Below are 26,046 nucleotides of genomic sequence, written 5' to 3'. Positions count from 1 at the left end.
AACGTTAAAGATGGGTTAGGAGCTACTTGAAACAATGTAGAAGTCAGTTCTTTTTGTCAGCTTCTTCTTCTGCTACATTGTGTTAGGAGTCGGAACCAACAGTGCAGAGAATAGATACAGAAGCAGTTCTGCTTTCAGTAGCAATTACACTTTGCAATAGCTGTAAAAATCAAAGGAGCTTTTGAGTTAAGGTATATTGGATGGGAAAGTTGCTTAGAATTACAGTTTTTTGTCATAAATGAGTTGGGGTAAGAGTTCCCCTTTAATTTGCCTTGCACGTGGCCTTGAGGCATCACAGCGCCCCCTGGTGGCACCACTTGTACAAGTCGGTTTATATAAACTTGTCACGTAATATTGTCAGATTTGAACAAAGCTCTTCCGCCTGTTTATCGAGTAACGGGCTTTTCATGGAAAGAACTTGGCCTTTAAAATCCCCACGCCCTTCGCAGATTGGTTCGCTGCAATGCCTCGGCTTGTTCCGCAACAACCAATCAGGATGTTCCGCAACAACCAATCAGGACAGGAGGGCGGAACTTCGGAGTCTGGTGAGGTGATAGGCTTCGCTGCTGTCCTATAGCAGAAAGGAAGGGCGGGGCCGGCGTCTGCAGTCCAGTGATTTCTGGTGCTGAAGCTCAGTCAGAGCTAAGACTCCGGGCCGTGTGTTTATGTAGAGAGGGAGGGACCTGGAGCAGCGGGGCTAAGGCTGATGTAGAAGGATCATGAGGCTGGACGGTGCCGGGGTGTAACAGAGGCTGCTGGGAGTTAGTGAGTGGGTCACACTGGTCATACACTGAACTCTATTGGCTGCTTTATACTGAGCTTTGTGCAGGAGGAGCTGCTGGGCTTCTATATAAGGCTCATAGTGATTAGTTACATGTCCTGCGCTCAACACTCTCAAGGCTCTGCTATATATTATTATTAACTTTTATTTATATAGCGCCAGCATATACAATAGGGTCCGGGGGAGTTGGAGGTCAGACAGTGAGGAGTGAGCAGCTATTGTCACTGAGACTTACAGTTCAACTACAGTCACAGGGATGGGGTCCAAGGGGGCGCTGACTTGTTACACGTGGGAGGAGATAAAGAAGCGCTGCACACGTGACGAGCGATGGCTGGTCATTAACCGCAAGGTCTACGACATAACGCGATTCGTCAATGTTCACCCCGGCGGGCCGAGGGTCATCAGTCACTATGCGGGGCAGGACGCCACGGTGAGTGGACCTATAGTGAGTGTGTATAAGTGAGTGTGTATAAGTGAGTGTGTATAAGTGTGTGCAAGTGTGAGTGTGTAAAAGTGAGTGAGAGTGAGAGTGTGTAAAAGTGAGTGAGAGTGTGAGTGGGGGCTGGTTGGCCCATTTAGTCTAAGTGGAATTGGCACCTGTGGGATGTGTGTGTGTCTTCAGGCATCTTTGGTGAGATTAGGGTTGGTGTAATTAAATTGTGAGCTTTTGAGACCAGAACTGGAGGCGGTCAGACACCCCAACTGCACTACCTGAATGTTTCATTGGATAATCTATAGGTGACTCTTCATCTGTGTAACCAACCAAATGTGCAGCTTGCCGTTGCAATATAAATAGGTACAATGGAGTTATACGTTCCCATTCATTCCCAGCCTTATACTCAGCACTGCGCGAATATCACAAACATGACTGGCCTGCCCCGTACACTAACCCCTAGAGACTAATCTGACGCCAGTTTGATTCATCAGATGCCAGTGAGACTGGTGTTGTACATGGGAAGCTCCCCCAGATGCCGAGTGAAATATAATAAATCAGGGATGTTGTTAAACCTCAACCTCCTCCCAGATTTGTTATTGGGATAATTGCCTGATGTATAGACTTAAATACTAAATATTAAAGGGATACTGTCATGGGAATTTTTTTTTTTTCAAAACGCATCAGTTAATAGTGGTGCTCCAGCAGAATTCTGCACTGAAATCCATTTCTCAAAAGAGCAAACAGATTTGTTTATATTCAATTTTGAAATCTGACATGGGGCTAGACATTTTGTCAATTTCCCAGCTGCCCCTGGTCATGTGACCAGGGGCACTTTAGGAGAGAAATGCTTTCTGGCAGGCTGCTGTCTTTCCTTCTCAATGTAACTAAAGGTGGCCATACACGGATAGATCCGCTCGTTTGGCGATGTCGCCAAACGAGCGGATCTCCCTCCGATATGCCCACCTTGAGGTGGGCAATATCGGGCTGATCCGATCGTGGGCCCTAGGGCCCAACGATCGGATCCTAGCGTTCGCCAAACGGGCGGTCGGATCGCGGGACCGCATCAACGAACAGATGCGGCCGCGATCCGACGGGATTTTTAACCCCATCCGATCGAGATCTGGCCGACTTTCGGCCAGATCTCGATCGGGAAGCCCGTCGGGGGCCCCCATACACGGGCCAATAAGCTGCCGACTTGGTCTGTCGGCAGCTTTTATCGGCCCGTGTATGGCCACCTTTAGTGTCTCAGTGGGACATGGGTTTTTACTATTGAGTGTTGTTCTTAGATCTACCAGGCAGCTGTTATCTTGTGTTAGGGAGCTGTTATCTGGTTACCTTCCCATTGTTCTTTTTTTTGGCTGCTGGGGAGGGAAATGGGGGGGTGATATCACTCCAACTTGCAGTACAGCAGTAAAGAGTGATTGAAGTTTATCAGAGCACAAGTCACATGACTTGGGGCAGCTGGATCAGCACTAATAACTGATTCATTTTGAAAAAAAACTTTTTTTCCCATGACAGTATCCCTTTAATATAATTTGTACTTTCCTCTACTGGGGCCCAGGGAAATCCCTTTCTGTCCTACTCTAAGGCCATTGCTGGTACAACACTATTTATTCTCTCCCTCACACTCAGGGAGGAACTACAGAGGAATCAGAGGGGGGCCCAGCAGGTATAGGGGCCCTAATCCAAATACAATTTTAATAAATATTGGTAAAAAAGACATTTTTGGGCTTGAAAAATAATTAGCTGCGGGGCCCAGTAATATCTAGTTACCCCACTGCTCACATTAGTATATTGGGCTGCCAGCCGGGATGTGGGAGCTGCCATCTGTCTCTCTATCAGATAAATAAAGGCTTTCTATACACCTGGGGTGTTGTGTATTCTGTATGATTAGGGATATGTGTGGCCCATGTACATTACTAGAAGCACCTATAGAGATATATATATATATATATATATATATAATAGTGAGAGTGTGTGTACATTAGTTTATTAATAGCTGGAGGGCTGCTGAATTACACATTCCTCCTATACTGCTCACCCCGCCCATTTTGTGACATCATCAGCAGGGCGGGGCAGGTCTATAAAAGGAAGTCGGATGCTGGTGGGCGCAGGCTGCGGGAGGGCAGGTTAGGGCTGGGAAAACCCGACCCGCACATCACTATTATGCTTTTTTTTTACCCGATTTTACATGTTTTTATTCCGGTCCCTTGAAAAACATAAATGGGATTTCTACTGTATAATATATATATATATTTGCATGATTTAAACGACACACTCCCAGATTTTGATTCCCAGGGGATGGCGGGGAGCTGTAGTTCAGCAACATCTCAATGGTCAGATTCAGAGATGACATGTTTATGTGCAGAATGTCACTTGTCAGCTATTCTCTCTCCACCGACTCCTTCAACTCATTCACAGGATTGGTGCAGCTTTGTGGTTCCACCGTATGTTCAGCCCCCTTTTCCACCACTTCCTCCCCCCCCCTCTGCAACTGTCACACGTCCTCCCCTCATTATCTCCCCCTGGAGGTGGGACTGGATTAACATGCCACATACCTCATGCATCCTGCTCACATTAACCTCTGCTGTGCCAGGGACAATACATAAATCCGTGTGTCTGATGCAATCTCTGGGCCTTTCGGCACACACTGTTTAACGGATACATTTGGCACCAAAATCATTTATGGAAATACAACAATTCCTACAATGTGTGTGTTTTTTTGTAAAGAACTAATGTATGTGCAGACTTAAGCCATCTATAAATTCAAAGAATGAATTTGAATCAGCTCTTGGTATAACAGGCCCTGTACAATGACATTTATGTAAACTAGGCCCCAAGTGTCAGTCCTAAATGTCAGCCGCTGTGTTTAGTAGTAGAGATATGGATGAAATGAAAGGGAGAAAAGAAAAGAAAGAAGTGCTGTTATGTGTCAAGAGATCAAAATGTTGTGCAGGTATGGGACTTTTTATACAAAATGCTCGGGACCTCGGGTTTTCCAGATAATGGATCTTTCTGTAATTTGGATCTTCATACCTTAAAGGGATGCTGTCATGGGGAAAAAATTTTTTTTCAAAATGAATCAGTTAATAGAGCTGCTCCAGCAGAATTCTGCACTGAAAACCATTTCTCAAAAGAGCAAACAGATTTTTTTTATATTCAATTTTGAAATCTGACATGGGGCTAGACATATTGTCAATTTCCCAGCTGCCCCCAGTCATGTGACTTGTGCTCTGATAAACTTCAATCACTCTTTACTGCTGTACTGCAAGTTGGAGTGATATCACCCCTCCTCTTTTCCCCCCAGCAGCCAAACAAAAGAACAATGGGAAGGTAACCAGATAACAGCTCCCTAAAGGTGGCCATACATGGAGAGATCCGCTCGTTTGGCGATGTCGCCAAACGAGCGGATCTCCCTCCGATATGCCCACCTTGAGGTGGGCAATATCGGGCTGATCCGATCGTGGGCCCTAGGGCCCAACGATCGGATCCTAACGATGCCCAAACGGGCGGTCGGATCGCGGGACCGCATCAACGAATAGATGCGGCCGCGATCCGATGGATTTTCTGTCCCATCCGATCGAGATCTGGCCGACTTTCGGCCAGATCTCGATCGGTGAAGCCCGTCGCGGGGCCCCATACACGGGCCAATAAGCTGCCGACACGGTCTGTCGGCAGCTTTTATCGGCCCGTGTATGGCCACCTTAACACAAGATAACAGCTGCCTGGTAGATCTAAGAACAACACTCAATAGTAAAAACCCATGTCCCACTGAGACACATTCAGTTACATTGAGAAGGAAAAACAGCAGCCTGCCAGAAAGCATTTCTCTCCTAAAGTGCAGGCACAAGTCACATGACCAGGGTCAGCTGGGAAATTGACAAAATGTCTAGCCCCATGTCAGATTTCAAAATTGAATATAAAAAAAATCTGTTTGCTCTTTTGAGAAATGGATTTCAGTGCAGAATTTTGCTGGAGTAGCACTATTAACTGATGCATTTTGAAAAAAACATGTTTTTCGATGACAGGATCCCTTTAAGGGCAGAGACACGAGGTCAGATTCAGGGAGATTAGACGCCCGGCGACAAATCGACTCTTCTTCAGGCGACTAATCTCCTCTAAATGCCTTCCCGCCGGCTAGAATGTAAATTGTGCCCGGGAGGGCACTCGGAACGCTTCATTTTCCAAAGTTGCCTCACGAGGAAACTTCTGGCGACTTCGGAAAACAAGCGCTCTGAGTGCCATCTCGTGGGCGATTTACATTCTAGCCGACAGGAGGCAGTTTGGGGAGATTAGTCGCCCGAAGAAGAGATTTATCGCTGGGCGACTAATCTCCCCGAATCTGAGCGTGTGTCCCTGCCCTAAGCCTACTAAAAAATCATTTAGACATTAAGGGTCGGGCCAGACGGGGCAGATTCAGGGTGATGAGTCAACAGGCGACAAATCTCCTCTTCTTCGTGGCGAAAGAACTCCCTGAACTGCTGGCTAAAATATAAACTGCCTGGGGGCACACGGATCGCTTCGTTTTCTGAAGTCGCCTGAAGTTTCAGGAGGCAATTACGGGCGATTTCAGAAAATGAAGCCTGTCGACTAATCTCCCCCCGAATCTGCTTGTGTGGTCAGACCCTTTATAAACCCAAAAGGCTGGTTTTGCCTCCAATAAGGATTAATTATATCTTAGTTGGGATCAAGTACAAGCGACTGTTTTATTTTTACACAGAAAAAGGAAATCATTTTTAATAATTTGAGTTATTCGGATGAAATGGAGTCTATGGGAGACGGACATTCTTGTATTTCGGAGCATTCTGGATAACGGATCCTATACCTGTAATGGCACCTGCTATATTAAGCCATCGGTTAAGAACATGAACCAGGCCGTGCAGCCCAATGATAACACCCACCCAGTGACCATGTACATTCACCTTGCTGCAAAGGGGAAAAAATAGTGGAGTAAATTAGCTCTGTTCTAGGTTTCCTTCTCCTTTAACTGCTAAATCTCTTGTATCCACGTGCTGTCTGGTTTCTAGGAACAGAGACCATGGCAACAGAATGCAGGCTCTTGGTACATCATTTTCAATAATTCATACAAATCATTAGTCCTAGTGCGAGGAGGGTCCTTGGTGTTGCAGGCCGGGTGAACCCCCAATTTGACATTGGGGGGAAGACAAAACCCTTATACCCCTCTGCAAAATTCCAGGGAATGAATTGCGTATGTCACACCTGGGGGGTCACATGTCTATTGATCAAAACAATTACCCCAGAAAAATGGTGTTAAAAGCTATAAAATGACAAATGTATCAAGGCGTATGTTTTATTCTATGTCGCTGGATTTGACACTGCTATTTTACACCTCTTCATACTTTGTACAGGTATGGGATCCGCTATCAGGAAACCCATTATCCAGAAAGCTCCTAATTACGGAAAGGCCGTCTCCCATAGATTCCATTCTATCCACATTTTTACAAATGATTTCTCTTTTCTGTGTAATAATAAAACAGTCGCTTGTACTTGATCCCAACTGAGATATAATTAATCCTTATTGGAAGCAAAACCAGCCTATTGGGTTTATTTAATGTTTAATGATTTTCTAGTAGTCTTAGGGCAGAGACACACGGTCAGATTCGGGGAGATTAGTCGCCGGCAACAAATCTCCTCTTCTTCGGGGCGATAGCACTCGGAGCCCTTCATTTTCCGAAGATTAGTCGCCGGTAACAAATCTTCTCTTCTTCGGGGCATGATAGCACTCGGAGCCCTTCATTTTCCGAAGACGCCCAAAGTTGCCTCACGAGGAAACTTCGGACGACTTCGGAAAACGAACGGTTCCGAGTGCCATAACGCCGGCGATTTACATTCTAGCCAACGGTAGGCACCATTGTGCCCACCTCTTAGGGCAGAGACACACGGTCAGATTCGGGGAGATTAGTCGCCGGTAACAAATCTCCTCTTCTTCGGGGCGTGATAGCACTCGGAGCCCTTCATTTTCCGAAGACGCCCAAAGTTGCCTCACGAGGAAACTTCGGACGACTTCGGAAAACGAACGGCTCCGAGTGCCATAATGCCGGCGATTTACATTCTAGCCAACGGTAGGCACCATTGTGCCCACCTCTGATGTCATCATGCCTGTTACTACATCACTGCCCTGCCCCCCCCTGTTCGGGTTTAGCCATCAGCAAAGGTGGCAACCCTACCTGGGCCCCCCTGCTTCCGCAGGGTCTGCTTCCTCTATAGTTAGGCCCCTGTACAACATCCAAAAATGTGCTTTTCCCCGTTGCGCTGGTGGATCGCTCCTCCCTCATGTTCAGGATTCGGAACGCAAGCAGCGCCCCGGAACTGGGAACACAATGAACAAAGTGCTCTGTGTTTTAGACATCCTGTATAGCCATAAAGTATCATAATAATCCGTTTCCGTTTCATTCCTACAGGATCCTTTTACTGCCTTCCACATAGACCAGGAGATGGTCAAGAAACGCATGTGCTGTTTGTTGATCGGGGAGTTGGCTCCAGGGGAACCAAGCGTGGAGCCCTGCAAAGATGTGAGTTCTGTTTTTTATATAAAATCCCGTTGTTTGTCTGTCCTGAACTACAACCCCCATCACCCTCAGGTGCTTGCTAACTGCAGAACAGTACCTTTATTCAAAGGATAAATAAACCTTAACAAAATTGGATATACAATTTCTTAGGATGCACGTTTGCAACTTAAATGAATTCTTTTTTTCAGTTCAAAGCTATTTAAGTTTTCTTATCTGCCAATATATCTAATTTTGTAACAACAGCACCACCTGCTGGCCAGTTTTTGTAACTGTGCTGTCAAAGAGATAAACCTCCAGAAGGAAAACGAAGAAGTGTTCTGATGTTGCTTTGTACAGGAAAGAGATCAGATGCCTTTACTGAACAGAGCAACATCAGGACATTTCTCTGGTGTCATTCGAAAGGTTTATCTCTTTGACTGGTTTTGACGGTACAACTATAAAACTTACCAGCAGGTGGCACTTCAAAAATTGATTATATTGGCTGTTAAAAACGTAAATAGCTCTGAAACAGAACAAATAATTAATGAACATCGCAAAGATGCTTAGAAAAGCACCCAGAGCAAGTTTACATTCAATTGTATACATGTTATAATTCTTATACTTATTCTTAGTGGTGGATTTGTTTCCTCTGTATTTTACTGCCCCCCAGTGGATACTCAGTGTAGCGCATATTGGGGCTCATTTATAAACACAGGGAAAATTTGCACTTGGGCAGTAACCCATAGCGACCAATCAGTAATTAGCTTTTTTTCAGCCCGCTGCAGGTTGAACAGTGAAAGCAAACATCTGATTGGTTGCTATGGGATACTGCCCAGGTGCAAATTTGCCCAGTGTTTATAAATGAGCCCCACTGACTTATTTGCCACTGCCCCAGGCACAAGTTCAGTAGCATTAAGGGGCATAAAATGTCACTTGATGTGCAGAGTGCAGTCCTGCTGGGCACAAAGCAGCAATTTAGTAAGTACAGGGCTATATTATGTGCCCTATTGCTTGCACATTAAAAGTAGGGATGCACCAAATCCAGGATTCGGCCTTTTTCAGCAGGATTCTGATTCAGCTGAATCCTTCTGCCCGGCCAAAACGAATCCAAATCCTAATTTGCATATGCAAATTAGGGGTGGGGAGGGAAATCGCATGACTTTTTGTCACAAAACAAGGAAATAAAAAAAGTTTTCCCCTTCCCATCCCTAATATGCATATGCAAATTAGGATTTGGTTCGGTATTCGGCCGAATCTTTCGCAAAGGATTCAGGGGTCCACCAAATCCAAAATAGTGGATTCGGTGCATCCCTAATTAAAAGTCACATTCCGCTCATCCCCTGCCCCCTAATAAGTACAGTGCTGACTGGCAAGTAGGGGCAACCTGAGAATCAGGGTGCAAGGTACATAAAACATGGTGCTTCTGTTTTCAGTTTTTGCACTTTTGTCCCATGCAATAAATCAGCACAACTGTCCATGTTTTTGTTACCCATTTCTTCCCTGTAGTCCAGTGTAATTGTCCCCACCTCAATGAGGCACGAGGTTCTGCAGCAGATACTGGAAGGGTATAGAGTGTTTTGTGTATTTCAAGTGGCACAACAGCAAGTACCTATAGGTGCCCCACTCAAGTAAAGCCATGTGCTACAGTATAGGGCTCCTATGGATCAGCATGCATAGCTTCATGTCCCTCCTGCACCAAAGTACAACCAGAAAATTAACGCCCCTTGCAAATAGGTGCAAGTGTATTGCGCGTGGCATGATTAGGGGTGCACCACATTTCAGCACCTGGCAATTGTAACTAAGCTCTTCTATAATTTCTCCTTACAGGCTGCCATGGTGGAAGATTTCCGCACTCTCCGCACCGCAGTAGAGCAGATGGGCCTCTTTCGTCCCAGCAAGATATTCTTTTTTGTGGCTCTGCTGCACATTATACTGCTGGACGTATTGGCATATGCCACACTGTATTATGGTGGCACCTCCTTCATTCCTTTGCTGGTTACAGCTTTACTCCTGGGTACTGTGCAGGTCAGTGGACAATAAATTCAAAAGCCTTGCTCCCCGTCATCCAAAACTGTCCATACACAGAAAGATCCTCTTGTTTGGGGAGGTCACCAGATGAACAGATCTCTTTTCCAGTTTGCAGAATCTCATCTGATTGTTTGGTCCCTGGGCCAAACATGGCAGCACAGATGGGCTCTGACATTGTAACCTTGTGTTTATACAATGTATATGTCTTATAACGTGTGTAGGTGCTTCCGAGAATGGAAAGTTGGGCCATTTGGATTTGCTACGATTCATCTCCATTATTTACTGTTGGTTTAGCAGGATCTGCTTTTCCCTGTTAGACGCACCCAGCACACGGTAAATACACACTAAACATTCCATAACTGCTCAGTTTTGCTTTCTTCCCCCCTTTTCAGGCTCAGGCTGGGTGGCTGCAACACGACTTTGGACATTTGTCGGTTTTCAGCCGATCCTTGTGGAATCACATTGCACATAAATTTGTTATTGGCCAGTTGAAGGTAAGAAATGACCACTATGCTAATTAATAGTAACAGATAACTGCACGGAGCTGCTGTACATGTAAAGATTAAAGCAGCATAGTGTAGCTCCATCCAGGCTCCTGTTGAGTCTTCCAGAGGTTCTCAGTACTCTCTGCCCATTAGCTGATGCCATTAATATGCACTGAGCGGGGAGCATTTCTGTTACGCGTGCATGGAGCAGAGATAAAGGTAGGTGGAACTCAATCCCAAGGAGGTGGGTGGTAGGCATGATGAGGATTGTCTTGGACATATTTAGCAGATTTATGCAAAGGCTTCAAGGGAATGTAAACTCATATATGGCATTTTACATAATGAACACATATTTCATTCTATTTAACTTTCCATTATGCAACTACAGTATTACACATTTCCACTTTGTAAAAATAATTGGTATTGAAAGCACGGTCTGTCTGTCTTTTGCTGTTCTCTTCACTGCTGCTTCTGATTACTGAAACAACGTACTTACATCTTAAAGGGATACTGTCATGGGAATTTTTTTTTTCCAAAACGCATCAGTTAATAGTGCTGCTCCAGCAGAATTCTGCACTGAAATCCATTTCTCAAAAGAGCAAACAGATTTTTTTATATTCAATTTTGAAATCTGACATGGGGCTAGACATTTTGTCAATTTCCCAGCTGCCCCTGGTCATGTGACTTGTGCCTGCACTTTAGGAGAGAAATGCTTTCTGGCAGGCTGCTGTCTTTCCTTCTCAATGTAACTGAATGTGTCTCATTGGGACATGGGTTTTTACTATTGAGTGTTGTTCTTAGATCTACCAGGCAGCTGTTATCTTGTGTTAGGGAGCTGTTATCTGGTTACCTTCCCATTGTTCTTTTGTTTGGCTGCTGGGGGGGGGGAAAGGAAGGGGGTGATATCACTCCAACTTGCAGTACAGCAGTAAAGAGTGATTGAAGTTTATCAGAGCACAAGTCACATGACTTGGGGCAGCTGGGAAATTGACAATATGTCTAGCCCCATGTCAGATTTCAAAATTGAATATAAAAAAATCTGTTTGCTCTTTTGAGAAATGGATTTTAGTGCAGAATTCTGCTGGATCAGCACTATTAACTGATTCATTTTGAAAAAAACTTTTTTCCCATGACAGTATCCCTTTAAGTAATAACCATGTACTTTGTTGCTTTGCTCTGTGCCCTACACAGGGTGCTCCTGCCAGCTGGTGGAATCACTTGCACTTTCAGCATCATGCCAAACCCAACTGCTTCCGCAAGGATCCCGATATTAATATGCACCCTTTATTGTTTGCACTGGGAAAGAAGCTCTCCGTGGAGGTGAGTAAAAACGAGCTGGCCGAGTGCTACGTTTAATGATTGTTTTCTTCTTGCTTGGGGTGGGTAAAGTCATAAGTGACATTCATGGAATTAGTGTCACTCTCTTGTCTCCCCCACAGCTTGGAATGAAGAAGAAGAAATACATGCCGTATAATCACCAGCACAAGTACTTCTTCCTCAGTGAGTGTCCTTCTTAGCATAACACCAGGTACTTTGTGTCGTAGGTATAAACCTAATACCGTATGATACTCATCCTCTGATGTCTTTGCAGTTGGGCCTCCAGCACTGATTCCCGTCTATTTCCAGTGGTATATCTTCTACTTTGCAATACAGCGCAAGCAGTGGGTGGTAAGTGCATTTAATTGTGTAGTAAGACCGACAGCAAAGCGGCAAGTGACGTCACAATTAACATGGCTGATTCTACCTCTTATTCCTGCAGGACCTGGCCTGGATGATTTCCTTCTATGTGAGGTTTGGCCTTTGTTACATCCCTTTCTTGGGGGTGAGCGGCACCATCGCTATGTTCATGTTGGTTAGGTGAGCACTTTTACAAAGAAAAGGTACTATTGAGAGAATAAAATAGCTGGCGAGAACCTGGGTTAGATGGGCCAGAGAGCTTTGTAGCTACACAGCTGCTGTAATTGCCCTTCTACAGTTGCATCATATCTACATCAAGGGTGTCGGACATGAAGCTTCCAAAAGCTGTACGTACTTCTTATGTTACGTTTGGTTGTACACTACAGGTTGTAGAAATCTGATTAGTCCGATAGAATAGGGGTGGTGAACCACTGTTTTGTGAACAAAAAATTGGTTTTTTAACGTAAATGCGAGGATAGTCGCTGAAGATGTGAGTTGCAAGCCATGTCCAATTGAATAAATTTAATTTGAAGCAACACATTATATAGAGCCTCAAAATATGTAGAAGCTCAGTGTGTTTTGAACTAAAAGTACTATTTGGTGTCCTCATGGATGAGTTGATGGTCCCCAAGAAGTTTTGTTGCATTTGGTGGTACTGTCTCCGAACACCCAAATATGCAATTGGACTAACCTCTGCCAGCCAGAGCCTGCCCAACCCATTAGTAAACCCATGTGTTTGTTACTAATCCAAGCAATACTTTTTTAAATCTTGCACCCCCTTTGTACATACAACAGCTACAAAGTCTTAACTACTGCTGCACCATCTGTGTTTCTGTGTTTTTAAGGTCATAAATTATTTATACTCCTTGAGTATCATAAACGGTATCATGGCGCCGGTACCAGCTTGGTAGACTCTGATCAATGTGTTTGTGTTATGTTTCAGATTTATTGAGAGTAACTGGTTCGTGTGGGTCACTCAGATGAATCACATTCCAATGAACATTGACTATGATCAGAATAAGGAGTGGCTCTCCACTCAGGTGCCTATTCATATCCCATTATTTTCTCCTTGTTTAGTCACTTACAAATGGCTGCAACTAACATCTCCGATTTGTCCTTTCAGCTCCAAGCCACGTGCAATGTGGACCAGTCCCTGTTCAATGACTGGTTCAGCGGACACCTCAATTTCCAGATTGAACATCAGTGAGTTTTCATGTGCACTGTATCCTTCCTACTTGGCCCTTGCTCCACATTATCTTCTCACTCTGTGTTACTATTTCTCCCCACAGTTTATTTCCCACCATGCCCCGGCACAATTACTGGAAAGCTGCTCCCCTTGTCCGCTCGCTCTGCAATAAGTATGGCATTGAGTATCAGTCCAAACCTTTATTCACGGCGTTTGCGGATATTGTACAGTGAGTAGCTCTTTTCATTTTGGCTTCCTCTCCTTTTGCTCCCCATCAAATGTTTATTTTGCTTTAAATTAGGCAACACCAAATCAGGATTGAAACATACGCTTTTCATGATCATGTAGGTCAAGGTAACTGATGAGAGTGCTCCTCTCAACACCCCATCTCCACCAGCTGCCATCTCTTGTTTTTCGAAAGGGAAAACATTCTTGCTGTTATAGAGTCTTGCAGGTTCTCTTTTCTTTATTTAAAAAAGAAAATGGCCTTTTAATTGCGGCCATTCTTCCAATGCTCTGGGGTCATGAACTTAAGATTCAGTTCAAGAAGGTTCTCTATAGGTGAGCTTGTATCAACCATAATCTTACCTCCTGTGATGTGGAACCTCCATGGGCACAAATGTCACAAAATGTGTAAAGACCCCCACGTTTCCAAAAAAAAACAGTTACAGCATTGTTCCTCTAAATACTACTGGACAACATCTCCCAATGTCCTCCATCAGCCCAATTCCGTTCCATCAGACTGAGTTGGAAGCATATCTGCCAGTGTATGGGCCCACTCCAACAGCTGATCTGACAGATATATATCGGGCAGGTTTAAAAATCTTGATGGGCCTGCAGAGCCGCCTGTTATCATCTAATCACTGGTTGGGCGGATAAACAATCTTATCAGCTCAATTTGGCCATCAACGCTGGGCCAAATAGTGCTGATCCACTTGTTTGCTGACCTAGCTAAATAAATGGATATTTATGTGTATGACCAGCTTTAGCCACGAAAAATTAGGATGTTGCTGGAGCCAAATGGGTGGAATTCATCCAGTATATCCCTAACTGGTAAGGACTGTTTTGGGCTGGAGAAGACTATAGTCCACAGAATCAAAGCAGCAGCTTGGGTGGGTCGGATGTGTTGGTAGAGAATTTCCAGAATGTCTCAGCTAACACCAAAAAATGTAAGTGTTTTAAAGTAATGAAAATTTCATGCCCTGCACTGGTAAAACTGATGTCTGCTTCAGAAACACTACTATAGTTCACATAAACAAGCTGCTGTGGAGCAATGGCTGAAATTGAAAAACGGCTATATGGCACAGGTTAACTAATAGATAACAGATAACACCATTAGACAGACAGAGCTTATTTGCTATCTGCTGTGTAACCCAAGCCTTTTCTCCTTTGAATGGCTGCCCCCATTGCTATAAAGCAGCTTATTTATATAAACTATAGTAGTGTTTCTGAAGCAAACACAGCAGTTTTACCAGTGCAGGGCAACACTGCATTATATTTTCATTACTTTAAAACACTTATTTTTTGACGTTACTTTTCCTTTTTAACCTGAAAAAAGCTGAAACTTGACCCTTCTAGACAAAGACAGCAGCTGATTGGACCATGTGTAGGGACTGCCTGACAGATATTGGGCAGGTTAGACGATAAATCATTGCATAATTGGGAGTCCATATATCTTTCACCACAGCCAAAGGGATATGCCCCGGTTCCAAAGGCAGCCAATAAAGAAAATTACGAAAGAAATATATCCCAAGGCTCATATTTAATAAAAATAAATGTATTAAAGTTCATATTTAAAAATGAGATACTGACCCCACATGGCCCACCTTACGCGTTTCATACCCTCCGACACTTAGTCATAGGTGCCTATGAGACACCTATGACTAAGTGCCAGAGGGTACGAAACTCGTACCCTCCATGTGGGGTCAGTATGTATCTAATTTTTAAATATGAACTCAAATAAATTATTTTGATTAAATATGAGCCTTTGGATATATATCTTTCGATATAAAAACAATTTTCTCCAGGTTAGACGATCCCATTGTGCATCACATCTACAAAGGCACTGGTTATGATGATTGTTGGCACAGGGCTCGACAAACAAGCGGATCTTTACCTGCTTGACTGTGTGAGCTGCAGCAGCAGTCCATTAAAGATAAAGACTCATTTGTGTTATAATCAAATGATAGCAGTTCCTCTGTAATGAATTCTGTGCTTCTTTCATATGAGAATTGTATTTTATCAGTCCACTTTCATTGTTATACAGTATGAGCTCAGCTTTGTTTTGCATACAGTACAGTGTGTCAGATATATTTCATTATGCATGAGGTTTCTATTTAAATCCAATTGCTCATATCTTTAAAGGGGACCTCTCTCACGGTGGTGGCACACATGCAGATTCGGAGGAGATTAGTCACCCAGCAACAAATCTTCTTTTCTTTAGGCGACTAATCCAATCGATTTGTTTTCCGAAGTCGCCTCATGGGGAAACTTCAGAAAACCGAAGCGATCCGTATGCCATCCCACTGGCGATTCACATTCTTGCCGATGGGAAGGCATTTCGGGGAGATTAGTTGCCGAAGAAGAGATTTGACGCTGGGTGACTAATCTCCCCAAATCTGCACGTGTGCCACCACCCTTATCGTCCCCTAGTTATCCACAATAGATAATTAATTACAGTTGAAAGTTTTTTTGTATCCCCTTCTAAAATTGACGGTAAAGCGACTGTGTGTGCTCTGTCGCCTTCCTTTCCGCAGTTCGTTAAGGGAATCTGGAGAGCTCTGGTTGGACGCCTACCTTCACAAGTAGCAAGACTTCCCATTGTACAGGGGTGCAGCTATTTATTGCCAGCAGTCACTGAACAGCAGCAGAGGAGATTCAGGGGTGCTACTAGGATCACATTACTGCAGTGCCTCCTGGGCTTGTTTGGAACCTTGTAAAATTTCCGATGCTATCTTTTTATCAAACATTACAGTCACAGAAGATCAACCTACAAAGTAATAAGGAAGACTGCTCGAATTATGAGCCCATACATACAGTATACCCAAAGATTATATGGTGTAAATGCTCCTCCGATATTTCATTTCTGGTTATTTGACTCTACAGCGACACCTTCAGGAGATCCAGCAAGCTGCACCTTGAATGTATTCACATTAAGTCAGAAATGCATTTGCTTCTTCAAGGCAAGATCCGACATTCAACAAATCTGTCCTTTTTCTTTCCAGATTAAAACATTTAGGGCTTCACAGAGGTGGCTTTTTAAGATCATTCAAAAACGATATAGTCTTGGGGAACCTCAGGCATACGTAGTGTGTTTTCTGGTGAGAATCATGAAAATGCCCCAACTTTATTATTATTACGTGTGCCTTAGGCCAAGTTGACGTGCAGCTTGCAGTAAAGTAACACTGACTTCTTTTATTGTATGTCATAATGGTGAGAGCAATTATCTCTTTTAAAATTGATCTCCCTTCTCTGCCCTGAATTATGTCCTAGTGCCCACCCTTCTCCAAACTGCCTGTTCTACCAACAGATTACATACATTTTATATGTTAAAGTGTCATACCACTTTAAAGTCATCTTTATTACATAACAGGGGTAAAATGAAGATTTTTTGTTTTGTTTTTACTTTACTTCTTGAGCTCAGGCCAGACAGAGCACTTTCTCCAGTGGAAAATGTTAGCAGCTTGACATGATGCTTCTCAGAACTTTAAATGAACAATGAAGAGCACCGTATCTTCGATCCATCACGTGATTTTTCATTCAGTCACTGCCATCTCTTCAAATACACCCGTTTAGCCCCAGGTGTAGCTGCCAAAGGGGTGTTCTAGCCTGGCCCACTGCTCAGATATCTCCATGGGGGTCTGACAAAATGAATAAACATGGCACATGTGCCTGTGGTATTGAGGTCCATATCTGCCAACTGCATTCATGGTTTTGATTAAACAATGCATCGAAATTAAGGTTGATTCATAAATTCTTGCATTAAAAACCTATATAGGACTTAGTCCTATAGTAGTTTTCTAGTAAGTACTATACAGCTGTGAGTTTTATACTCACAGGGTTGTAAATACTTGGCCTTTAGAAGCCAGGGTCAGCCAATGCAGGAGATTTTTGTATTTTTTTGTGACCTTGTCACTACACTTTCTTCCCCATGTAACTTGAATAATGCATCCTATTGATTGTACTATATATGGGAATAGGACCAGTGTCTGACTTGGCTTTTGCTCAGGATCCCATTAAACAAATTCTCTCCACTCAATTCCTTCCTTTTGCTTCTCAATCCTACTCCTTGTCCCATGACATACTTTAGCTGTTTCATTTTCTTCTCTCTTCCATATATTTCACTCCCAACTTTATTTGTTGGAAACCTCTTTCTACATGTTTTTCTTTGACTCTTTTTCCTACTCCTTGTCCATTGACATATTTTAGCCTTTTCATTTTCTTCTCTCTTCCATATATTTCACTCCCACCTTCATTTTTTGGAAACATTTCTATTTTCATTTCCTATGTTCTTCTCTCCAGTTTCCTCTCTCAGTGTCATGTTATCATCTGTCTTCATTTCCAAATTCTCTGTACTGTATTACTTACCACTTATGTACCTGCATTATTGCCTGGCTGCATCTATATCACTGACTCCTCGGGCTTAGACTGCAGACTGGTCTGATTGCATTTAGACCAACTATAAAATAAATCAGAAATGAGTGATCCGCTTGATACAGGGGCACACCAATGCCTTGACTTCTTTTTTTTTTTTTTAAAAAGCCTATGGTTGCAGGAACTTTGGTCTGACTGCCTGTGTTGATCCCAATGGATGCCACTGTATCTGTTCCAATCTAGATTCCAGACAGAAATCAGCTCAGTGTGGGTGGTATAAATATAGAAGTTGAACCTTGCTATACAGTTGCAAGGATTAAGATGCAGGCAGGCAATACCAGAGACGGGCTAGGTTTTCTTTCGGTGGTCATGTGCACCCTAGGTGAAGGGTTTGCAGATGGACTACTGAAAGAAGTAATTAAAGGGCTCGCTTGGAGCTTTCCTGGTGTCCCAGCAGACCAGCTCAACAGTGAACATGAGCATTAGCTGATTGTATTTCAATAATAAAGCAATTTTTCCAAACTGTGTAACTTACTTGGCTTTTGTGCAGTGTAAAAATACACAATTTGCCTTCTGTTATCAAAGGTATCAAGATTTCTTGAAGTGGGACACATATTTTCTTTCAATCGGTGACTTGACATACTTGGCTGCTCTTTGATCTACTCCATAAAGCTGCAATACTGTTACTATTTAGGGGATAAATAACACATTAGGGCACATTTTCCAACGCACAACCTGAGAACTAAAACTGATGCAAATTACATTATTGTTTACCTGCAATTGAAGGAAATTACCCACAATACTAGTGTAACTGTGGGCAGCTAAGTCACAAGCACCAGAATTTGCATGTTGTTTACCTGCACTGGCATTCCAAATAGCGCCAGTATTCGAGACAAAGTGGGTTTGAATAGGGTAATTTCCGAAACACGGTTCGAGCGTTTCTGCACGCTTTAGGGTCAGGACAAATGCTCAGATTTGGGGAGATGATTTGCCCGGCGACAAATCTCCTCTTCTTCGGGGCAACTAATCTCCCCAAACTGCCATCTGCTGGCTAGAATGTAAATCGCCGGTGGGATGGCACTTGGAACGCTTCGTTTTCCTCTCAAGGCAAATTCAGAAAATGAAGCACTCGAGTGCCATCCCGCCGGCGATTTACATTATAGCTGGCGGGAGGAAGTTCGGGGAGATTAGTCGACCCGAAGAAGAGATGATTTGTCAACGGGCGACTAATCTCCTCGAATATGAGTATGTGCCCTGACCCTTACTTTACATTTACGCATTTTATTCAATTTTAGAAAACTCAGAATATGAGGGAACATTTCTAAAAAATGTCTTCTGAACTCTTCAGAATAGTACATATACATAGTTGTGTTCAAAATAATATCAGTCCAACCTCACTAACCTGATCAATCACTGTTTTTTGGTAGAACTTATATTTCTACATGGCAAATAATCTACTAGTAGGTGTAGCAGAGTAATAGAAAACCAACAGACCCAACAGTCATGACTTGCTGCTGATTCTGTGTCATTGAATCATCCATTGAGGCTTGTTCCAAATAATTATAGTTTGTCCCAAATAATAGCAGAGTGGAGTTCAATTAATGAGGGCATTCATTCTGTGAAAAAAACAGGTGTCGATTCCGGCCCTTATTTAAGGAAGGAAAGAGCAAATGTTGCGCATGTTGGTTATAGTGCATTTCTCTCTGAAAATGGCTCGTTCCAGACATTGCTCAGAAGAACAGCGTACTTTGATGAAAACGTTGATTGAAGAGGAGAAAAGAAGTACAGAAAAAGATAGAAATCAAAGAAAAACTGTAGCACACACTTTTATTGGCTTAGGGTAGACATCCAAAAAATAAAATGATTTCCTTTTTCTTTGTAATTATAAAACAGTAGCTTGTACTTGATGCAAATGAAGATATAATTAATCCTTAATAGAAGCAGGACCAGTTGGGTTTATTTAATGTTTACATGATTTTCCAGTGGACTTAAGGTATGAAGCTCAAATTATGGAAAGATACATTATCTGGAAAAGCACCAGGTCCCGATGATTCTGGATAACTGGTCCCATACCTGTACTGCATTCCAGAGTCAATTTTTTCTTTAAATCTCAGACATTAATTGAAAATACACTTCCTAAAATAGTTTGTCTCTTGTGCATTTTTATCCACTCGCAATATACAGTACACATAGAATAGAAATGTCACAATATAAGGCTGATTAGTAATTAATACACATAATTACTACATGGCAGCACAGAAACCAGAGCAATTAGCATCAGAATTGAATAATCTGCAAACCTGTAGCATCATCTTATATTACAGCCAGGGAAGCTCATTTTCTGATGGATAATTAGTGATGAGCCCTAAGCTTAGCTTCTCAACAGCCAATCAGAGCCCACTGAGCATGTGAGTGTCACAGACACTTTCCAAGATGGAGACCCCCTGTGACAAGTTTGAAGTCCTGGATCATTGCTGCTATTGACAAGCTCAAACTTTAGCCTCGTGCAATAAGTTCAGTATATAAAATATGGCATTCATTTTTAGGTTTTATTTCTCATTTAAAGTGGACCTGTCACCCAGACACAAAAATCTGTATAATAAAAGTCCTTTTCAAATTAAACATGAAATCCAATTTCTATTTTTTATTAAAGCATTCATAGCTGTTGTAAGCTCATTTAAAAATCTCAGCTGTCAATCAAATTTTGTCTGCCACTCCTCTATGCCAGTGGCATAGAGGTGGGGCAGACAATTACTTTCACTTTCCATTCAGCATTTCCTAGATGTCACTGCTCTCCACACATTCCCCCGTTCTCTTCACCATTTAATTGTGTAGCCAGGGTATGGGGATGGACATCGGGTCCCCCATTCTGGTGCACAAACAAGATTCCGAGATGATAGAAGGCTTGTCTTAATAACAGTGTCCACAAAATGGCTCCTGCCTGCTACAATTTTGAAATCCCAGACTGAAGGAAACAAGATTCAAATTATTTATATAGTGTAATTAAAGTTCATTTTGATTGGCTAATGTGATAAAATAGGATTTTGAATATTTTTTCTGGGTGACGGGTCCTTTAAGTGGCGTCGGTGGGTATATGTGCCCTTTAGCTCTACAGGAGGGGCTGGTGTCCACATGTACAATATAAATTCACTACTTTGTCACCTTGCCAGAAAGATTCTAAGACAAAAGTTGGTTTCTCTTTATTTCAATTAACATAACACACAAACATTAGCATTCAAACGTTACCTATTTAAAGATAAAGTTTATCTTTTTTTTTTTTTTTTTAATAGAACGCCAACATATTCTCAGGGCTTTAGCGCTTACACATCAGTTCTTGATAACTCCCCAAACCCAACTCGTTCATTTACCTCTCTTAAACTTTCCTGCCGGGGTACCTCCAGTTTTGGATTTCTTTTTAGTGGATCCTTTGGATTCTACCTCTTTCCTTTTAGTTGAGCTAATGGATCCAGTCACTTTGAAAAAGTCATCCAGCCGGCCCTGCGTGCTGCCTTGACGGTTCTTGGCCAACTTTTTGGCCCCATTGCGTATGCGGTCTTCACTGAACTGCTTCTCCCCACACATGAAGGCCACCAGTCCCTCTTCATCAGGCTCAGTCCACTTCAGCTCAGTGATGTCAGCATCTATCACTTCTGGTTCCAAGAAAAGCTGCCTGGCCTCCTTGTGCAGCCAGTTCTCTGGAATGGGGTATTTCTTGAGGTCAATGTTATCGATGATCTCTTCAATAGTCTTATGCTGGCGTATCAGGTCAATGGCTCTTTTGGGTCCAATGCCACGGATTGTTTCACAATAATCACTTCCGAGCAAGATACAGAGATCCACAAATTGTTCGTGATTGATGCCGATGTCCTGAAAAACGCGGTTTAGATGGAACTCCTGAATAGGCAGCTTTTTAGCTTCACTTGCTGTGAGGTGCCTAAGCAGCACCGGAGTGCCAAAGGTCAGGGCATCCATGTCTTCAGTTGCTGCAGCATACACTTTTCCTGCTTTTACTAAGGCAGCGCATGTGGCCTCAGCTTCACAGGGTGCATCCACATAAGGAATACCCATCAGGCTAAGCAATTTCTTGCACTCTTCATTGTGCTGCTTGGTGACCTTGACAAGCCTTTTATTGAACTTCTCAATGTTCTCCACTTCTCCAGCCTCCTCGGCAGCTTCAAGCAACTTCTCTGCCTCTGCCCTACGCTCACTGCGTTTGGCTAGTTCACCTGACTTCATCTGAGGCGGCTTCCCATCAAACACATAAACGGGTTTGATGCCATGCTCCAACATGCGAATGGTACGGTAAAACATACCCATGAGATGGCTTGTGGTTTCGCCTTCCTCATTCTGCAGCATATTGCCATCCTGTCTGACAGCGATAAGGAACTGGTAAATGCACATAGAAGCATCAACGGCCACTTTTCGACCAAAGTAACTTTTTATATCATGCTCTTTGATAGCTGCAGGCGCCACATCTGCGATAAGCTTGGCCAAGCCGTGAATTCCCATATTGACTTGGCAAAAGGGAAGGAAGATGCAGAGTTCAACAAGGGCGGTCGCAGAGAAAGCCTTTAAAAAAATAAAAATATATATACCATATGGATAACACTTCAGTGCAAGGACATAACGATAATGTGTGTACAGATCTACAAATACCAAACACTGAAAGTCTCAAAAAATTATAAAAACTAAAGTCAAGAAAAATTTAGGACTGCTTCTGTAGGTTAAGGAGAATTTACAGCCCCAGGCTCTAATAAAGACAAAATACAATTTTTCAGATCGAATGATGTCTCTAGAATGCAAGTTTGTCTAGACTCTAGAGATATATTTAAAATGAGATTTTCAAGGTACTAACCATGCCTTAACCAAATAAGAGGATGGGTGAGTAAGTGATAGGCCAACCCATAAACATCGCCCATTGTAATTAATGCGCCGCCTGAGGCGGTTCCTTCAATGCCGCCCCTCTCGTCGGCAGGAACACTATTGCGAAGAGTGCAATTGCGCTCTCTCGCAATAGTAAAGCTGAATTTACGGTTTAAAAAACCGAAATCCGACTCTTAAAAGTACCAGGAGCGGCTTTTTGCCGCCCCTGGATACCTCGCTGGCGTTGCCGCCTGAGGCGAGTTTCTCAACTTGCCTCATTGGCGGCGCGCCCCTGCCCATAAATGGAAATGTGTATACATTTTATAGCTAAAAGGAAAGGTCATTTTTAAAAGGGTGTTGCACCTATTAGGTAACTTAGTATGTCCATTTCCTAGCAACTTTGCAATCATTATTTATTTTTTAGTTTTTTATTTGCCTTTTTCTTCAGACTCTACAGCTTTCAAATGGGGGGGGGGGGGTCACTGATTCCATATAAAAACAAGTGCACTGTAAGGCTACAAAATTATTGTTATTGCTACTTTGTATTACTCGTCTTTCTATTCAGGCCTCTCCTATTCATATTTCAGTCTCTTATGCAAATCAATGCATGGTTGCTAGGGGAATTTGGACCCTAGCAACCAGTACAGGCTTCCTCCCCAACTGATATCGGATTGCGGCTCTTCAGCTGGGTAAAGGTGGCCATACACGGGCCGATAAAAGCTGCCGACAGACCGAGTTGGCAGTTTATTGGCTCGTAGGCCCCCCGACGGGCTTCCCTGATCAAGATCTGGCCGATTTTCGGATGGGACTAAAAATCCTGTCGGATAGCGGCCGCATCTTTTCGTTGATGTGGTCCCACGATCTGACCGCCCGTTCCCGTTCATTACGATCCAATCGTTGGGCCCTAGGGCCGACGATCGGATCAGCCCGATATTGCCCACCTCAAGGTGGGCATATCGTCGCCGAACAAGCGGATCTCTCCGTGTACGGCCACCTTTAGACAGAAAATCCTGTTGGCTGAGAAGGACACTGAGCCCTGGATATACTCAATTATTAATGGTCTACAGGCCTACCAGGATAACAGGGTGGAATGGAGTCTCACTTGGGTGCAGGGGAGTCGTCCCAATTAGTAGGCCCGGACTGGCAATCTGTGGGTTGTGGCAAATGCCAGAGGGGCTGCAATAAGGTTTCATAGAAAGTCACTATTTAGTGGGCTGTGTGGGCCTCTGTGTACCTGAAATGTACACAGAGTCCATGTTATAAGCCACGAACGACCCCTTTACAGAAGAAATCTCCCTCAGTTTCTGACACAGAACAGCCGCCTCACACGGCCCGGTAAATTAGAACAGGTCAAACTCATTCTACAGGGCAAAAGACCCACACAAAACACTTACCCTGAGCCTTCCAAACCTTCGTAGGCTTCTACCTGACGTAACTTCTTTTCCCGCGTTTTTCCCCGCAAGCAACTTGCTGCACAATCGCCTATTGGTCCGTCTGCAAAGTCACGCTGAGACATGGAGAGGAAAAAAGCAACCCTGTGATTGGGTAGACAACTTCACACCGATAAAGTGTCATTGGTTGGAAGCCGCCGGATACATGGCCGTCAACGCCATGTTGTGGTTGGCATTGTACCGGAAGCGGCCGAACGTTGCCAGGAATCGGTTTTCCAACAGCCAGTGAGAGGGTGCCGCGTCATTTCCCAGTGCGCCTTGCGGTGACCTCTCACCCCTCCCTGAAGAGAAGCAGAGAAAGACGTGGCTGAAGCAGGATAGGTGTAAGCGAAGCAATGGTGAGTCGGCGGACAGCTTTACCTTTTAGCTCTCTCTAAATATGTGTGTGTTGTACAAATGTGAAATATAATTCTAATGACTGTAAATAATGCACAGGTGGGTAACTGTCACTCTTGTGCTTTAATAAGGCTCAATTGTGACAGGTCTAATGTACAAAACCAGTCAAGAGTCACTTCAACAGTAGCCCAAATGTAGCCCAATATGTGCAGCGAGGAAACTCATAAAAATAACTGTTTGTACTTTGGAAACCAGACAAAGTTTTTTCTTGCCCTAATATGCCACGCCTGTGTCTCCCAATGCATGTTGGGTAATGTAGTTTTTGTTTAACAATTTGCCGACAGCCAAGTTGAATGTAAGACTACAATACCCAGCATGCAATGGGACTGACTTGTGTAGAAGTCGGGAGTTACCAGATTTTGGGCTCTGTACCCCAGTCTCCCGTCCCTCTTAAAGGAGAAGGAAACCCCCTCGGCACAAAAACCCTCCCCTGTGTTGCTCCCCCTCCCTCCTCCCCAGGGCCGCTCCGGCCATGAGGCAAGGTGAGAATCTTGCCTCAGGCGGCACGGAGCGGCCAGTTACCAGGGGCGGCAAAAAGCCGCCTCTGGTAACTTTAAGAGCCGAATTTCCGTTTTTTAAAACGGAAATTCGGCTCTTCTAGCGCAGCGAGCGCAATAGCGCTCACTGCACTAGCGATGCGGCCCCTCCTCCACCCGCTCCGACGCTGGTAGTTAGAAGAGCGGAGCAGGAGGAGGGGCGGCATTGGGGCTGCTGCCTCAGGCGGCAGCAGCCCCTGAAACGTGCCTGCTCCTCCCCCCTGGCCTACCTGTCCCGCTGGGCAAATGCCCCTAACTTGTTACTTACCCTTCTGCGCAGGTCCAGTCCAGGGAGTTCACAGACGACATCTTCTTCCACGCGATCTTCCTGCTTTGGATCTACTGCGCATGCGCCAAAAGTCACGAAGTCTTCGTGACTTTTGGCGCATGCGCAGTAGATCCGTACCGGCGAAATGCTCCTACTGCGCATGCGCCGGTCAAAGCAGGAAGAAGATCGCGTGGAAGAAGATGGCGTCTGTGAACTCCGTGGACTGGAACCGCGCAGAAGGGTAAGTAACAAGTTAGGGGCATTTGCCCAGCGGGACAGAGGCCAGGGGGGAGGAGGGAGGGAAAGCAACACTGGGGGGGGGGGTTTGCGCCCAGGGGGTTTCCTTCTCCTTTAAGCATTCTCACATTTCCCAGTGACTTTCCTCAATATCACTTACCTCCCTGTATTTAAGTCAATTGCTTCCCTAGGACCTCAGCCTGCCCCCATCTCTATTAAAGGGGTGGTTCACCTTTATGTTAACTTTTATTATGTTATAGAATAGTCAATTCAAACCCATTTCAATTGGTTTTCATTAATTTTTTTTTTTTTATATATAGTTTTATAATGATTTGCCTTTTTCTTCTGACTGTTTGCAGCTTTCAAATCTAAAAAATAAATGTTCTGTAAAGCTACAAATGTATTGGTATTGCTCCTTTTTAATACTCATCTTTCTATTCAGGGCTCTCCTATTTATATTCCATGCTATTGTTAAAATCAGCGCATGGTTGCTAGAGTAATTTGGACCCTAGCAACCAGACTACTAAAAATAGCCGCTGAATAAAAAGCTAAATAACTCAAAAACCATAAATGATACAAAATTAAACCCAATTACAAATT

General features: G+C 43.7%; 2 protein-coding genes across 2 annotated transcripts; one reads left to right on the top strand and one right to left on the bottom strand.

Moving 5' to 3' along the window:
* Nucleotides 1–628: 628 nt before the first annotated feature.
* On the top strand, nt 629–18,217 carry fads1.S (fatty acid desaturase 1 S homeolog). The gene is made up of 12 exons (XM_018260114.2): nt 629–1,211; nt 7,640–7,750; nt 9,554–9,751; nt 10,147–10,248; nt 11,431–11,559; nt 11,679–11,739; nt 11,831–11,907; nt 11,999–12,096; nt 12,860–12,956; nt 13,040–13,119; nt 13,206–13,331; nt 15,859–18,217. The coding sequence occupies exons 1-12, from the start codon at nt 1,038–1,040 to the stop codon at nt 15,908–15,910; spliced, it is 1,305 nt and encodes a 434-aa protein (XP_018115603.1). The 5' UTR covers nt 629–1,037; the 3' UTR covers nt 15,911–18,217.
* A 2,653-nt stretch (nt 18,218–20,870) lies between these two features.
* Nucleotides 20,871–24,012, bottom strand: fen1.S (flap structure-specific endonuclease 1 S homeolog). The gene is given in 2 exon segments (NM_001087515.1): nt 20,871–22,264; nt 23,953–24,012. A coding segment is annotated over 1 exon segment (1,149 nt). The 5' UTR covers nt 22,205–22,264; nt 23,953–24,012; the 3' UTR covers nt 20,871–21,055.
* Between the last annotated feature and the right edge of the window lie 2,034 nt (nt 24,013–26,046).

Source organism: Xenopus laevis, chromosome 4S (genome assembly GCF_017654675.1).
Source record: "Xenopus laevis strain J_2021 chromosome 4S, Xenopus_laevis_v10.1, whole genome shotgun sequence".
Classification (NCBI taxonomy): Eukaryota; Metazoa; Chordata; class Amphibia; order Anura; family Pipidae; genus Xenopus; species Xenopus laevis.
Note: the sequence above shows the minus strand (reverse complement) of the source record. Positions and strands in the feature narration are given on the sequence as shown.

Bases quoted from the DNA above. Each gene is read 5' to 3' on its own strand.
- fads1.S (XM_018260114.2), top strand. From the start codon at position 1,038: ATGGGGTCCAAGGGGGCGCTGACTTGTTACACGTGGGAGGAGATAAAG. The intron at 1,212-7,639 runs GTGAGTGGACCT...TCATTCCTACAG, and splicing joins ATGCGGGGCAGGACGCCACG to GATCCTTTTACTGCCTTCCA. The intron at 9,752-10,146 runs GTCAGTGGACAA...CCCCCTTTTCAG, and splicing joins TACTCCTGGGTACTGTGCAG to GCTCAGGCTGGGTGGCTGCA.